This window comes from Cygnus olor, chromosome 2 (genome assembly GCF_009769625.2).
Source record: "Cygnus olor isolate bCygOlo1 chromosome 2, bCygOlo1.pri.v2, whole genome shotgun sequence".
Lineage (NCBI taxonomy): Eukaryota > Metazoa > Chordata > Aves > Anseriformes > Anatidae > Cygnus > Cygnus olor.
In genome coordinates, this window is record NC_049170.1 from 87,810,175 (window position 1) to 87,826,632 (window position 16,458).

The window sequence follows — 16,458 nt, forward strand, 5'->3', positions numbered from 1 at the left end:
CCCATGTGCAGTGTGATTTGGAGTATTCCAGGGTTGCCTGCAAATGGACATAAACTCAATGGCTTTCAACATGATATTTCATTTCATTAGCATACCTTGTCCTTCGGACACACTCTTAATGTGCTCCATAAACCAGATGGGACGCACCTTTCACTAACTGATATATTTTATTTATATTGGTTTATATATAAAAGGACAAGTAATACTGTAGCACAACTTCTCCCGTGAGAAAGGCGTCATTAACATAGGCATGACAATGCTACTCAGAGCCTAGAATGCCTAACCCAGGGGCCTGCCAGCTCAGTGGCACTTCTCTCGTGGAGTGGTAGTATAAAAAGGACTCTTGGAAGCACAAGATGCACTGGAGTAGAGGAACATGAGCCACAGGAAGCTGCTGTCTCTCACAAGAGTACAGAAACATTTGAAAAGAAAAAAAAAGAAAACAAGAAGAAGAACAAAACACCCTTGTGTGGTTGTCAGTAGAATCTTTTAACTAAGATGGTAAAAATAACTTTTCCTCTGCATTTGCATATTTTTAGTTTTCTTCATTTAATAAAAGATGTACAACAAATATTGAAAGTATCTTCTCCAAATACACAAGAAATTTAGCAAATTTTTAACATGAGTACTTTTTTTCTCCAGGGAGGATACAAAAATCTCACTTATCTTTGTTGATGTTAAAACTATCACCTTAAAGCTGATCTTCCCATTTAGACATAAAATTCGTCAAAAATAAACTGGAGGTAGGGAGAACAAAACCTTCCAGAAATGCTTTGAGTAAGCCTGTGATTCTCTTTGGCTGCAATATTCCTTTTTATTCATGTGAGTAAGCCTCTTCAACAAGCTATTCTTGGTGAGAAAATATCACCCTTGATAAAACACTGGGGGCAAGTGGTCTCTTCTAAGGGAATGGCCTTGAGCAAGAATGATGAGTCAACAACTGTCCTCAGCAATCCAAGCTGAGATCTACATGGAGAAGAAAGGTACACAAGAAGCAAGGCAAACCCCACAGCATGTCACATACATTTGTTTGTTTGCAGCAACATCCAGGAAATCATATAAACATGGAAAAAAAGAATGAAAAATTCTGAAAACGTGAGGCCAGTTCTTCACTTGCACTAGGAGCAAAGATACAAGTTTTAATCAAAACCCACTGTCTTGCCATATTGTAACTAAAATTAAAAACTACAAAACATATACTAGAATATTTATGTCTGCTATATAGCCCCATTCTTCATTCAGTACAGGAATTTGACTGGCTAATAACAAATCCCAGATGCCTCCCGTTACATCTACATACTATATGAAAGTGCTTCTGTTCTGAAAATCACAGCAGCTGAAACAGCACATGGCTCCTTTATCACAGTCTACAAATTGCATTTCTGGCTTCTGGAGTTGACATTAGAGCTATTAAAAAGATGGAGGCACTGAAGAGCCCTCTTCTAATTCTGATGTTGTCTCCAAAAAGCCTCATGATTTTACTCTGAATAAACCACTCAGTTTCATAGAAAAGGCTCTTACAGAAAGCCCCTGAGGCCTAATTTATCATCTCCCCTCACTCTAATTTCTGTACTTTTCCATACACACTGAAAATAAAAAGTAATTATTCCCATAAACTTATTTGCCAGTGCACATTAGTCTTGACCTCCAAAAGACTTAAATACTCAATTCTGCAATTCTTCCAAGAAACGACCCAAACCACACTTTTTCTTTTAAAGAGAGGCCAGTGAATAAGCCCCTGAGATGTGCTTAATTCTGTCAGACTTTATGTGTGGCTTCTCTCCATGTGCTCTATAATGGAACACTCATACAGATTTTCTCTTATGTGTTTTGTCTATGTAGCACATGCTTTTTGGGTTGGGAACCCAGTTTTTAATATGCCTACAATAAGGTGGCCCCAAATTTTGCTAGCACATCCTCTAAAATTCTGTAACCATTTGCAAAAGAATGCAAAAGAGTTTCATTTTTTTTTGCTCACTCCATGCTCTTTTCTACTCTATACGTCTGAACACTGTTAATGGTAAAACAGTGATATCTGAACAGTGTTATGATAAAATGTTACTACCATACCTTGGTCTTTTAAAAAATATTTGTTCAACGGGCTTCTCATTATTCTAAACTGCATCACCTGGGAGATGTTTACAAAAAGGGGGGAAAAGTCTCCAGGTTAGAAATACGTAAACTCCTTTCTTTGACTCTGCATTCCTTTGTAAGCTACTTCGTGTATGCACAGCACACTCTGAAACATCGTTCAGTTGCACTCCGAACTGAAATAAATACTTGCTAGAAGAGATTTAATACAGTTACAGAGGAAATACTACCTCTCAATAGACATGGAAATAGGAAGACTAGAAACAGACTAGGAAAACTAATGATGCTGCAGTAAAAAGTAATTAAAGTTACTGCAGGGGCCTTACCCTCAAGGAGGTAAATTACTCTAAGAAACAAAAGTTGCACTCTAGTAAAATTACACTGTAATGATCCACCTATCCAGAAAAAAACAAGCAGAGAAAATATAAATTTAGAAGTTTAAACATCCTTTTATACACACAGAAATTTCTTATTACAATTACTAGGTGGGGAGATTACATGTATACTCCCAAAGCATTATCTATGCTGTAAAGAAAGCAGAATGCCCTAGAGCTTAACAATGGGTTAAAAATAATGGGCTTGTTAGGTTGGAAAGTCAAACTACATGTATCCGTAACAGATCCATTATTTGCTTTTCTATGCAGCTTTATGGAAGGAGATAGTTTAAAAAGAAAAATCCTTCTGAAAGTTCAGAATACCACTGTTTTAATTTTCTATTAATGTGCTAGCTTCACTGGAAATAAACATGTTCCCCTTTTGCAGGATCTTCCTGTTAGTAACAGTTGCACATAAATAAAGTTTTCTAAACAAACATCTTATCTTTTTATGGAAGGAAGTCCATTAATAAGGAATTGACGTCCTTCCCTGAAAAAAAAAAAATCAGTGCTAATTCTTTCCCATAAACTAAAGAAATAAACTTACACCCTGAGATTTTTTACTCTATTTTCACAGCAAACTGGATAGTTTGCACGTAGATAAAATAGAACTGTTTGGGTTTTCATGTAAACAATATTCCTGTTGCTACCTTGTCACAGAATACGCAATAACTTATCTCTTCCTTCAGTTTTTGATTGCTTCATTTCAACTGTACTCCACTCATTCCTGTTTGAACTACCGTGCAGCCTATGAGACACTTTCAATCTGTGAGCTTCAGAAGCACATAATAACTGTTTAATATTTTGACATGGGCAACTATTTTCAGAAAGATTTCCTTTACCCAACAAATGCAGGCAAACTAACTCTAGCAACTGTGCCCATAATATACCGTACTCTTCAATAGCTTTGTCAGCTCCACAAAACACTTCTATTGACTAAAATTAGTTTTGCTATGGAATATCCTCTGACGCAACCTTCACCTCTTTCCCTTCGTCAAAACAGCTTTTCCTTTAGACTACGAGAATTTGAAGCTGCCACTATACTGTATGCTACTTTTGACAAATACTTTTTTTTCCCAATGGATTCAGAAAGCCAGCACTTCCATCTATTTGAACAATGTTGATGCTAAAATGTTTAATAAGAATTTAGCTTCTCATTGTTTTTGTCTAAAACAATTTAAAATGTCAATGCCACAATGCATGGAGATAAGCCTAATAGAATGGCAGAGTAACACAGTGTGTGATGACTATACTTGTATAAACTTAGTATTTTTATTGAACACATTGAACGTTTAACTCCAGGGGATACAAGAAACCTCATCACAGTATCTACAGTGGGAATTTCAAAAGGATTTTTTTTTTTTTTAATGGTGCACCATATGTTGAAAAGTAATATAATCATTTCTCTTGAGCTGTATCTATAGATGAGTGTTCTACCAATGGCACCTATCCTTATTTTGAAAGATGAAGCACCATCATGTCCCACCAATCATGCTTTTGCGTATCCTAAGAATGGGAAAGTGAAATCCGATAATCTGTTACCAAGTCCATGCATCAACTTTGCTTACACAATGCCTCATTGGAAAAGGCACTGAAGGTATGTCTAACGTAGGTAAATAGAAGAGTGACAGGGAGTGAGACTGAGCACTAGACTCCTCCTTATCAGCTACAATGACCTCAAACATTCCTTCTTGACTCCATTTTGGATTAATAGAGTTCACTTTCCAAAAATAAATTTGCTACAGATATGACAAGCCCTAAGCAAATAGAACCAGTCCACATTACATGACCTAGAAGGTCAACTGGTTCCTTGCATTTTATTTGGCATCCGTATCTAGTTTTATGCAGTGACTATTAAAGTTTACATTTAGAATATAACGCTTTTGTTGATGGTGGAACCAGAAGTCTTAATGTGATTGTGCATGTTTAGTAACACTTTTCCACTTAACTCCATTCTTTTCAGATGGTTAGGACCTCTAAAATGTTTTTCTTCTCAATTTGTGCTTAATTCAGCTGACAGTGTCATGGAACATTGAACCTTTTTAAAGGGAAAACAGAACACCACTTTAACAAATCTCATGGCACAACTGGGAAAGCATGGCAGATCTTCTAGTATCCAGCACAGGAAATAAGCCAATAAAGCTACCTAGTCCCCCTGTGTAACTACCAGCTTTTCTATCCTTACTTCTTCTTCCTCCTCCTTCTTTTATTGTAATAATGCTTTACAAAACTTTTCTCATTCAGAAGAACTCTTGATAGTGGGAAAAGCTTGGGGAGGTCTCAAGAGAGCTCAATAAAATATGTACAAACTCCAAGACTTTTGTTAATTTTATTTGGTAAGATTAACAGTTTCAGTTCTGTGAAGACCTGCTGCAATTAGTGGCTAACCAACAGATCTGTGAATGACTGCAACTCTGATGAATGAACTGAGGGCAGTCAGCACATTCAGCAAAGAAGCTGATTTCTGTGGTTTCAGTTACCTGTACTGCTGTCTTTTCCTGTCCGCTCATCTCCATGTTCTGCAACGGAGGTGTCACAACCGGTGGAGGAGGTGCTCTGCGCTTTTTCACTTCTGGGTTTGCTGTCATTCCTGAGATGTTACCAAGGGACAGTGATGGACCCAGGCTACTGGAACGAGAATTCACCGAAGGAGAGTTTGGTGCTGTGGAAAAACCCTGTAAATGGATTAACATCTTGGATTAACATCACTTTTTAAAAACAATGGAAAGAAAGAAGAAAAACAAGACACATCTGGTTACCGTTTAAACAATGGTATGAATAGTCATGTACGTTCCTCTGCCAAACTTGCTGAATTGCAAACTGTAACTTTTGGACACTTCTAAAGGTCAACTGGAACAAAGCTTACAGGCAGAATTAATAAGTCAGAAGGCACTATGAGCACCTACTGCAGCTTAACAATACTGTTGACAGGAACACCACTGCTGTTTTGATATTTAAAATATAAGCTTAAATTACACATAGTACACATTTCTGAAAGCAAGATTTACTCTCAAGTGAGAACACAGTATTAGTCAGATGCTGCCTGTATACCAGGCTTGTCTATTTTGTTATCGATGTGGTTGATTTACCTGAGGCTTCTCTGCAGATTTACGGAGGAAAAATTCTGCTACCATAAAATTATTTCAAATTCACATGAACAATCAAGCATAAGTATTTACAATCTGCTAAAACCAACCAATGAATCTGGTCAAAAGAAATCCCACTGACAGGCACTGCTCTGGATTTAAACAGGCCCAGGTGAAAGGAAAAGCAGAAACTATCTCACTAATTCCTTAATATTAAAAATTATTTAGGCTCAAAGCTTAACGAAATCAAAGGAAAAATTTCACTGATTTCTGAACAAGACCTTTTTATATTAATAATTAACATTTTTATATTAATATGCAATCAGAAATACAGTCATACAGTAGTAAATCCGCCAATAGAAATGGACTAGGAAACATGATTACTTGAAAACGTGCATTTTTATTTTAGTTTGGACACTTGAAATTCAACTTATTTGCATTTTTGAATCTGCTAATGATAATCTTGCAAACACATTTCCCTCAAAACTTGTTAGTTCCCTTTCACAATTTATATTAAGAGAAGCGTCCATGCTAACATTACTTTTTAATTAAGTTATGAGAGAGTTGTTTCTTCTCAGGAATGGTTTCTGTGAAATCATTACTGATACCAATCCACTATGAGCTGGAGCAAGATACCTACTCTGGAAGTGAAGGTTGATGACCATGGTTGATAATGCTGTTCTTATCACAACAGAACATGCTACTGCATGTGCAAAACTCACCCATCCAGGATGTAAAGCTCTCAGGTGAAATTTTGTCCAAGACCACAGAATACATACTAGCAGGAAACTAAAGACCACCACAAATCTCATCACTTTCCAAATAAAAGAGGCTGTTCTTTGAACCTAGGTTCTCCAATCTGGGAAGTGGTGGAAATGCTCTCCCTCAATTTATGACTGCTTCATTATTGTGTGGATATGCATGAGACAGTAGGATAATTCCTTTCTACAAGTGTCAAGAGAAATCTTAGGTAAAAAATAAAAACATGGAGCATCAAGCTTAAGAAGACAATTAATTTAATTTGAGCATTGTTGAGGAAGCACTCATGAAGCACAAAGAGCTAAAATATATAGCATCACAAAAATATACACATATATAATACAGGTTCCTGACTGCCTAGTAAGGTTCAATGCTTTGTAGATTCCTATGAAAGCAACTGAAAATGGTAATCCAGATAACAAATTGCTTTGTGTCCTGGCCTGCATGTGATAACTACCACTGACTTAAAACTATTTGCTGGACTTTTTGGTTATCTTTTACTTTGCACACTGCACAGACTTCACAATATTTAGCACAAACAATGCATAGTACCAGCCTCCTCTGATCAACTGTAGTTTTACTAGAAGATTAAAGCAGTATTTGTCACATCTTTTCCATGACTAATTTATTTGAACTGACTAGCATCAATAGTTTTTTCACCTTTCTAGCAAATGAGCAAAAAAGCTCTAATTGGAAGGTGGGGTTTAAAAGACTTGGTCTAATCTTATAAAGAAATATGCTTTTTTCTTGCTCCTACATCTCAGGCAGTGGGAAAAATAATGATCTAATGTAACACCTAGTAAGTTTTAAGTTGATCTCAGTGCATATTGTACCTGGTTCTATAAAATAAACTTTGTTCACTCCTGAAGAAATGATTGGGTTCACATGGTGAAATATACAGTAGTCTCCTTTTCCCACACACTTACAAAAGGACTGAACGAAATCATTTTAAAAGTTTATTCTACAGGCTATGCTTTTGTGACTGTTTTAATTCTTTGATTTTCCTTACTGCATTAAAAGGTTGAGAAATTTTGTTCACAGATTTACAGATATATAAAAACAATAAATAACCCTAAGTCTTCCCTTCCAGCATTACGAATACAATATACTGATAAGAACATAGGATGTATCTAGTTTTAAATTAACATCTCATTCAGTTCTAACTCGGGGTCTTGTGGCTCCTTTTTCAGGCACTTTCAGATCACTGTGAAGGAATACAGACATGAATAACTAAACACTTTAACCTATTTTTCTAAAGCTTAAATTTCCTAAGAGAAGATACAAGGAAAAATATGTAATACTAATATGAAACTGTAAATAGTCTACAATAAAAAGGCTTTATCGAGAGAAAAAAATAATGAAAAACTTGGAAATTCCTCTATGTTTTCATCACCAGTCCAACCTTTATATCAAGCCCTTTATTTACTGAGTGAGCGTTTCAAGAATGTTCATGTTGAGACTTTTCCCCTAAAATAAAAACATACTACATCTTCCAAGGGAACGGATTGAGAAAAACTTCAAAGTAGTTGTGAAAGCCCCATCATTCAGCAGTGAGAGCTCTGTCTAACTGGAGGCAGACCTTCAAGGTCTCCCACGAGTGGAGCCCTTTTCATTATCTTTAAGGAAAAACAAACAAACAAACAAACACCTTTGGACATGAACCATTGATACAAGTGTTTTTGGCACTCATTTGGATTCATTTTTTTTTGTAAACCTGACCTAGAGAGACAACACCTTACGCAGCTCTAAAATATTTTAGGTTGAGTTAGATATATTGCAGCTTCTTCCCAAATCACTGGATTTTGGAGATTTAGCTTTCAGACAGGATAGTAAGGCAACAATTAAGAGCATACAACATTAACTAAGCAAACTTGCAGGGACCTGATATGCAAAAGTCATTTGCCCAAACTCCCTCTCATTTATTCTTGTTTTAATTTGTTATCAGTGGACATATTTCAGTGGGATTACTCAAATTATAGCAGTATAGGTGAGAGGAAAACCAAGCTCAAGCATTGCAGCCAATATAGCTGTCTGAAGAAGTCAGCCCTTATCTCCTGTTTCATTTGATAACAACAGGCTACGGTTAATGTTCTGTTCAGAATCAAATTTGGTTCCTACAATCTGTGTGTTTTGTAACTACATTGCAGAAAAAAAAAAAAAGAACAAAAAAAAATATCAGGGCAATGAATTATATAAAGAGCTTTCCAAAATGTATCTCAACTCGTAAGATCATAGTCTTTGCTAGACCACTGGTATTACAGCACTTTGCCTGCCATTCTAACAACGATTAAGTAATGCAAACTAGCAAGACAAAAAAAACAGTTTCCTCTTCTTTTTTTCAAATTAAGCTGAAGCAAACAAACACAGATGGACCAGCACAGGTTACCAGTAAACCTGGCCCCTAGTTGAGCAAGTGTCTTCAACAGGTCCTAAACTATAACCCCAGACCAAAGTGCATTTCAGTTCCATGAAGCAGATGTTGGAAGGAAGCAAGGAACAGCTGCAGGACCCACTATCTGTTTTGATGTATACATTGTTTAGTGTTACACTTGCCATGGGGTTTTTTCCTGCTCCTTGAACTTCTGAAATATAAGGGACTTTTTTTTTTCTTATTGCATATGACTCTTTTGGGATAAGCAGTTTAGTTTCAGTGTTTTCCTTCCAGTTCTTCTAGCGGAAAATTAGCTTTCAAAGACTTTTTGGATGGTCAGTAAAGTACCGTTTAAAACACAGAAGCATAGAGACTCAGAGTAACCTGGTGACTTAGACATACCAATTCCATTTGCAAAAGAATTTGACTTTCCACAAGACGACCAAAGCCCATAGCCCACTGAACTCAAGACAAAGCCCAAGCCCACTGAACTAAAGCAGAGGCCAGTCTGTGTTCATAGACCATCACCCTACAATGCAATTATAAAATGTCTTTTGCAAACTACTCGCTTTTTAAGGATGAACAGGAGCTCTGACATCTTACAGGTACTTCTGAAAAAAATTTAAAGATCATATTAATGAAGGAATGTAACATTAATCTATTTAAAATCCATTAAAATGTAACAGTACTGTTGTGAGAATTCCGTTTTACAAAAACAGGTACCTATAAAAAGGGAAGTCAGCTTATGTTTGTTTTCAAAAGATATCCCTGATATAAAACTCCCTTACCCAAAGCCCTGTTATTAGCATTTCCTTGATTTTCTGATGACACTAAGTGGCATTTAAAGGTCAGCAAGGAAGAGACTGCAGCTTGCCTGTGAGAGCGATCTGACTTCCCGTTCCCTGTCCACAACGGTCAATAAAAAATTTTCAAAATGTCAAGTTCTTTTCTTGTGAGGTTGCTATAGCCAGGGCTTTCTTCCGCAGCTCTCTGCCAAAACTCACATGTTTGAGCTCTCAGTCTTGTTATGCAACTTCCTTCTGAGAAGTTTTCATATCAAAGTTAATCAATTGGGTTGTTTTTTTAGCATGTGATGTATGGGATGCATCAGCAAAAAGTTTTTTTTCCCCGAGAACAGAGAAAAAAATAAGAATACAATATCATAACAGAAATTATTTTGTTTATAGTTATACCGTGGGTAAATATGAAAAACAAGATCTAGAGCAGGCAGACAAATCCATCTACACAGTGACAAGAATATTTATGCCTGTTGGACGTTTAAACTCCATTAATGCAAACTCTTATTGATTTGCTGAATGATACCCCAACTGGTTACAATTGGCCATTTAAAATGCCAGACATGTTATGTCAGATCTACTGCACAAATTAAAAGTCAGTCTGCTTTCTTTGAGATGATACTGAAATTCCTTATACTAGCATTAAGTTTGACAACACCAAAATTGAATCTAAGCTCCTGCTTCAAAACTGAAGCAAAATACTGTCATTAATGAGATTGCTTGGAGACTTAAAAAAAAAAAAAAGAAAAAAAGAAACCATGGCCACTCAAATTTTCCTTTTTAACTGGCCACATTGAATATAGTTTGTTTTTTGTATTCCCTGAAGCATTATATCACTATGGTACTTGCATACAGCCTGCAGCCAGAAAAGAAAAAAATCTTTTCTTGCTCTGATTTTTTTTTTAAATGAATTTTTGTGCAATTTACTTTAGATTGGTTTTTCATCTCATTCCTTGTTCATATTGGTAGGAAATAATCTGGTCACCTCTCTCAGTATTAAAAGAGAAAGGCAACTATTTAATTTTTACAGCAGTAAATCGTATGGGCATTATCATCTTGATTTTATATATCTGATGAGGCTTTCGAGGTCTTAATGTAAAAGCTTTGAGTTATTTTTGAAGTCTGTACAACTCCAACTCTGTCTTACACTTGTGTAAGTCTATTTTAGAATCCAGCCAGCAATTCCAGATCCTTAAGGCCACATGATGGACATCAGAACTTACACAGCCAGAAAACCCTAAGAACTTTCTCTCTCCTGTGCCCTTTCAGTTCTCCCTCACCATGGACGACCACATTTCTTCCATTTTAGTACCAAGTTTGTTAACCAGAAATCCTAGCAATGCCAGGTGCAAGGAGATCACCTACTTTACAAGGTCATCTACTCTATTTCCCAGCACTGAAGTAGCATAACCCATCTGTCCCTGCAGAGGTTACTAAAACCTTCCTATGACACAGGTCCACACTATCCGCAATTACTCTGTTTTACTGTTTAACTATCCTTACCATAACATTTTTTTTCCTTGTACTTTAACTACAACTTCCCTTCCGAGAAGTTTATCTGATTCCATCTTGTCCTCACCTTAGTAAGGTCATTCAATGTAAAATATCCCGATGCCTCTAGAGCTACGACTGCAACTTCGGTTTATGTTTACTTTGCACCTACCATGTTGTCCACCCTCTTTGAAAGTGTAGAGAAGAACCTAGGTGACTGTTTTTTAGCGTTTATACTATGAAAGTGCCCACCTGGGAACGAGAAAAGAGGAAGCCTTCAGGAGAAAAGTTTTCAGAAACAGACTGAAGAAACTTAGAGTAGCCTGCTTGTGAATTTCTAATATTAAATGTGTGGATATTATCTCAAGCCCCATGCACTACACTGAGAACAAAGAGGGTGCCCAAGCAGAGAGCTTCCAAGAACCTTCTTCACTTTTTATTATGTTTTTTGTGTGTGAAGCAATCTTCAGAACTCCTCTGTCGTTTGGAAATCTGACAAGTATTGAATGAATATAGCAAAAATCACAAATAAGTTTATTACTTTTTTATGAACAATGAAATATTTGACTTTGATGCTTAGGAATATTATTTTTTAAATCAGATCATTAGTGGATTAGAAAACATGGACCGGGAATACATGCATTCCAGCTAAACATAAACTTGTCTAAATTCTTGGAAATGCAAAAATTGGATGCAGTAAAATCACACCTTTCTGCTAATATCAGCATCACCTACTACTACTAACTTCCTCAGTATTCAAGCAGTTTCAGATCACAAATTTAATCTCAGTTCTCCAAAGATGCCTTTGTGGCATTATAAGGCAGTGGAATACACATCTGTGAATTCAACTATGTATATATAATATTCAAGTACTTTGTTGAGATTGTCAATTTATATTTTTTCAAGATTTAATAATGGATGTGATTCCTCAGTATTTTGAGAATAGAAGCTTTCCCTGAAGTATGGCTCAATATAAGAATTTGCAATAAAACCTGCTGACTCTTCCATTTTAGCACTGCACTTCAAAACCTCTGGTGATTTAAAGTTCAGTATATTTACTCCAAATAATCTCTCCTGTTCCATTTTTCACTCTTCCGATTTTCCTAAGCCACATGAATCTTCATGCTTAACAAAATTTTTGTCTACTCAAAACCACTCCTGTGTCAAAAGTAGCAAGACTTCATCTGAGAAGGTCTCCCTGCTAGAATGAAGGAAACAGTCATATATCAAGGGAAATGGATGCAATGATTTCCTTCCATCACAGCCATACATGCAGATGAGGGAAGACAAGCTAACCTCATTTATGTTCGTGTGCTTGTATTACCTCTTCTGTTTAAGTGACAGTGTGCTACAAATACATATGTATATATATATATATATTTTTTTAAAAGGTACATCCCAGCAGAATAAACAAAAATAAACTTTTTCGACAGTGGGAGGGTAGCCACTACATTTTCTAACTGGTGGGACAGAGGGAAAGAAGGCAGAGCAACCTCTCAGCAATCTCAGAAGATGGGAGCAGGAACCATGCCTCCTGGTGCTAATGGTAAGACTTAAGTGTATGAATCAGTGTTTGGGAGGCACGCAAGAATTATTTGTGCCCTCTGATATCAATCCAGACACTTAAGTCACTGCAGTAACCAGCAAGCACGCACCCTAGGGCCTTGTGAATCAGAGCTGAGGAACTTGGTAAAAAGAAGGGAAAATATCTTCTTTGATTCAGAGCTCTTAGCATTGACAAGCCAACCTCAGTTCAGTGCAGTGAAAATGCACTTGCTACAGGTCTTTCTCATGCTCAGTTTATTTAGTTTCTGCCACTGAGTGTCCTGTGAAGGATAAAAAACCATTTTGTTGAAATCTGAAGCTCATTAGTCACAAATGAAAGAAACTTAGGTTGCTGAACATTCTCTTCTAAACAAATGTGGTCGGTAAAACAAGTAGGTGTATGTTCAGAAAAGCAAGCTTCATCTCATAACCACACAAGCTGAGATATTTTCCACTTAATATTCCGGATATAAAGTACCTTCTGCCTTCCACCACATTCTCAATTTCCAGAAATACAACTAAAAATCTGTGAAACATAAAATTATTGGAAGATATTTCAACACAGCTATAAATCTAATGACATCCATGAAACAGCCACAAGCTTTAGCATGCGTGTGTTACATGCATATCTAATCCCATAAAATGCCATGTTAAGATTAAGGTGACATACAGATCACAGAGAAATCAGACACATTTATGCACAAGCTCCCAGAACGCGTCAAATTCCTTCACGCCCTTCTCGTGCTATGTACCTGATACCACCTGGCTAAACGTTTTTTATTTATTTTTTTTTCCTGGATGACAGATGTATTTTAAATAGCTCTACAATGTTAATATTCTTGGTGTTGTTTTGGATTTGTAAATCCCAGTGAGACAAAACCATCATTAACATAGCACAAAAAAACACTTCTGCACTGTGTATTTTCTGTGCTATGTGGTAGTTTAATACAAAGTTTACTGTCCACCACTCTGGCAGGAGGTAGGACTGCAGGGTGCAGAACTGAATTTGCATGTCAAGCTGAACCACGGGTGACAGTGTGATGCTGGCAGGTGCTTAGAATAAGGTTTCCTTGTATTTCATACAAGTGTGAAACACTTGATCTTGTCTTTCAGAAATGCATCGACAACTTTGTGCCTTATTTGTTAGAATACTGTTTTTTTCTTTTTTTAAAAATATACTGTTTGGGGAAAATACCAGAATCAATTCATATAGAAAATGCACCCTCTCAGGGCTGATTTACATCTTTCTGGTTAGACTGCTAAAAACTCATCTTCCACAAGTCCAACACTTTTTGTCACAACACATTGTCAAAGTGCATCAGCCGATAAAAAAAGACCACATTTTGAAATATATGTTTTTCATAACTGTCAGAAATATAAATATGTAAAGGCAATATGGGGAAAAAGATTAAATTCAAAACATTATCACAAGGGAATGGCTAACAAAATAGTCAACAAATTCAGCTACTCACATTATTTATCATTTTTTTGGATAGCTGCATGCATATAAACTAAATAACTGTATCATTATGATAGATACATGACAAGAAGAAAAAAAAATTCATGTAATATGCCAGGCAATTAAAAAAAAAAAAAAGGAAATGAACTACGAAGAAAAGGGAAGGTTTATCCAAGGTAAAATGTCTCATCAAATGGGGATGGAAGATGGACTTGCACTGAGAGATGTGGAAGAAGCTTGGTGAATTATAAAATGAATTGGGAAAAATACATGGAAAACACCACAAGTGTGCTGTTTGTCCTCTTTTGGATATCTGTTCAAGTTGTTCAAAAGGAGGAGAGGAAGAAGTATGAAAGAAAATATGAAGAAGTAGGAAGAAATAGGATAGCAACAAAAAGATGGTCATTGTGGATAAAAATGAAGTGGGTATGTTCACCAGATTTGACAGGAGAGGAAACCCTTGCAGAAATTCAAACACAATAATCTGGAAAAGGAGAGGAGCAAAGCAAAGAGCAGAAGACTTTAGAAAATGTGATGATAGAGTACTGGCTCATATCCTGGAGAAGGAACAATGAGCTCAGGAGATTATGCACAACAGAAAACATATTCTGCAAGAAAATGCAATGATTGTTCATGTGTTACTCCAGAAAGATGGCAACGTTAATGCTCAGTTGTTGACATGAGAATGGTGGTGGTAGGGAAATCACATGAACAGAACTCAAACTGGTAAAGATTCAGCACTGAAAACAAGAGGGAAGGGGATGAAAATATGGATTTGCGAGTATGTAATAACTATTCCTGTGCTAGGAATTTAATGCATACAGACACGCAATGAGGCAGATTGGAAGAAAATAACCAAAGAAACATCTTAAAACCAACCAAAAGTTGTCTAGAAGTCAATGACAGACACTAATGGAAAAGTACATTTTAAATGAAGTGAAGGAGAAGTGAGAAGTACAGAGGAAAATTCACATGGATTCTAACATTCAGTTCAATCTCCGTATAGAAAGGAGACAAAAATATCACAGCAGAATGGAAACAACAAGGAAAGAACATTCAAAAAGAGTCTGTTTATGCTTGGCCATGGGAAGGCCATTAATAAATCTAGTGAGAACAATCTTGGAAGAATGAAGATGGAAAAAGCCAAATTTTTGTAAGTCTGAAAAGGCTGCTTTCCCCTTTCAGTTACACTTTTGCACTATTTAAAAATAGATGAGCTCAACCAAATAGCAAAGCACAACCAAGCCAAAAATCAAAATTTGTCTTTATTAATGGTCTGGCAACAGGCTCTAGGAAAAGGGGAGTTCAAAAGGTCAAAGACCAACAACAGCAAAAAAGACATTTTTGTAATTTCCACTGGTGTTAAGCATTCATCAATCATAAATAACCACAAAAAGGATCAGAGGTCCTGAGCAAAATTAATTCATCATTGCAGTAAGAGGTTATTTTTTCTAGGCTCAGTGATTCTTTTAAATCAATCAGCCAATGTGATCAGTCCATGGAAGATACAAGTTGCCATATTTGTGATATATGTCTTTATAAAATTCGAAATATTTTGAAAAATTACCAAGAACTTCCACTGCAATAAATTCTTTTAACATATAGGGGCTAGAGTTGAACATCTTCGGTATATTTTCACTGTAGATATGCCAATGTATACTGGAGGAGGAGATGGAAATTTCACTTAAAATATACAATTTAAAAAGTATCTGCTCTAATGCCTGTATAGTCAATTCTTATGGGACTAAAAATATGAATAATTCCTGGCATGAGTTTTTTGTGTGTTTATTTGTTTAGTTTCAAAGAAATAATTTCCATTTTTTACCAAAAGTATTTTTACTCCAGGTAAATTAAAATGTGTTCCCTCCCCCATTTTAATGGAAGTGGTGCCCCCTTCAGCAAATTTTACAGAGACAAAGAATGTTAACAACTGATTCTCATCATCTTTCAGGACTGCTGTGCTTCTAACACACATGAGTTTTGGCCTCTGAAAATCGTTACTTGGTAAAAATAGTATAGCTGTTGATCAATGGAGAAAATCTGTACTGAAATTCAAAGGCAAATTTCCACTGAGATCTAGAGAACTTCTCTAAAGTCAGAGAAATTGCTCTGATTTACTCAAGCTCAGGGAACTGGCTTCCAGTTCCAGTCCCTATAGTCCAATTCCCACACAAATACTTCGTTAATTTAGAATGAGGTTGTGCAACTACTTTTCCCTTTGAAGTCTATGGTAACTGTAGGTGTTTAGCTAGAGGGAGACAAATAAAATCATCCAACTGTCAAAGCAAATTTTCAAAAAGGAAGCTTTACATTTTTTTAAATGATAAAACTGCCAAAAATATTACTCCAAAACGTGCAACCTCTGAAGACTTTAAAACTTACATTAGAAGAACAAATCAGCTTCTGAACTCTGAATTTAGTGCATATCTTAACAGAAATCCTAATTACAGAGTCACTAAGAGGACTCTAGCAACATGAATCAGAT

At 36.2% G+C, this 16,458-nt stretch overlaps 1 protein-coding gene across 8 annotated transcripts in view; it reads right to left on the reverse strand.

Moving 5' to 3' along the window:
• Positions 1-16,458, reverse strand: part of COBL (cordon-bleu WH2 repeat protein) — a 154,964-nt gene that overhangs the window by 68,270 nt on the left and 70,236 nt on the right. For all 8 annotated transcript variants that reach the window (XM_040548528.1, XM_040548527.1, XM_040548524.1 and 5 more), the window contains one exon: positions 4,946-5,140. In XM_040548528.1, coding sequence (XP_040404462.1) covers positions 4,946-5,140 — 195 coding nt within the window. The remainder of the gene's footprint in view (positions 1-4,945; positions 5,141-16,458) is intronic.